Here is a 657-nt window from a genome sequence, read left to right as displayed (position 1 = left end):
ACCCTAAACACGTTGCTGCTGTTCTTACATACGGCAGCAGCAGGACACACAACCCCCTTGCTGATGCATCATCTGCTGCTGCAGCAGCAGCACCACCTGCTGCTGCTGCTGCAGCAGCAGCAGCAGCAGCAGCAACAGATGCAGCAGCTCAGTCTGCTTCTGTAGCAGCATCAACTCCTTCTCCTCCCCCCCTTTCAGCAGCACCACCACCACCACCATCACCACCACCACCACCATCACCACCACCACCATCAGCAGCAGGAGCAGCAGCAGCAGCAGCAGCAGCAGCAGCTGCTGCTCCATATTCATATGTAGAGATAATACGAGATTTTGTTTGTATTGATTGGCCTCTTATAGAAAAAATAAAAAACTTTTTGCTGCCGGGGGGGAGAGCAGCAGACCCCCTCGATGCATGCATTGTTGCTGCTTATTTATTTCAACAAAAATTTAATAAACAAATACAACAAAAAAAAGTATAGTTATATTATAAATATATAAATATATAAATATATAAATAAATAAATAAATATATTTATATATAAATATATAAATATGTAAATATGTAAATATATTAATAAATAAATTTATGTATAAATATATATATATACCTGATGAAGTTGTTGTCCTGTTTTCTCTTCTTGTTGTTTTTTTTTTTTT

The 657-nt window shown here is 38.8% G+C and overlaps 1 protein-coding gene across 1 annotated transcript in view; it reads left to right on the top strand.

The window, feature by feature from the left end:
* The window catches only part of EMH_0085320 (uncharacterized protein), a gene marked incomplete at both ends in the record, with an annotated part of 1,047 nt that extends 568 nt beyond the window's left edge, over window positions 1-479 (top strand). Inside the window, one exon of the mRNA XM_013500897.1 lies at window positions 3-479. Coding sequence (XP_013356351.1) covers window positions 3-479 — 477 coding nt within the window. The remainder of the gene's footprint in view (window positions 1-2) is intronic.
* Between the last annotated feature and the right edge of the window lie 178 nt (window positions 480-657).

Source organism: Eimeria mitis, genomic scaffold, assembly GCF_000499745.2.
Source record: "Eimeria mitis Houghton genomic scaffold, Emh_scaff6006, whole genome shotgun sequence".
In the NCBI taxonomy this organism is placed as follows: domain Eukaryota; phylum Apicomplexa; class Conoidasida; order Eucoccidiorida; family Eimeriidae; genus Eimeria; species Eimeria mitis.
This window is presented reverse-complemented; position numbering and strand designations above follow the sequence as displayed.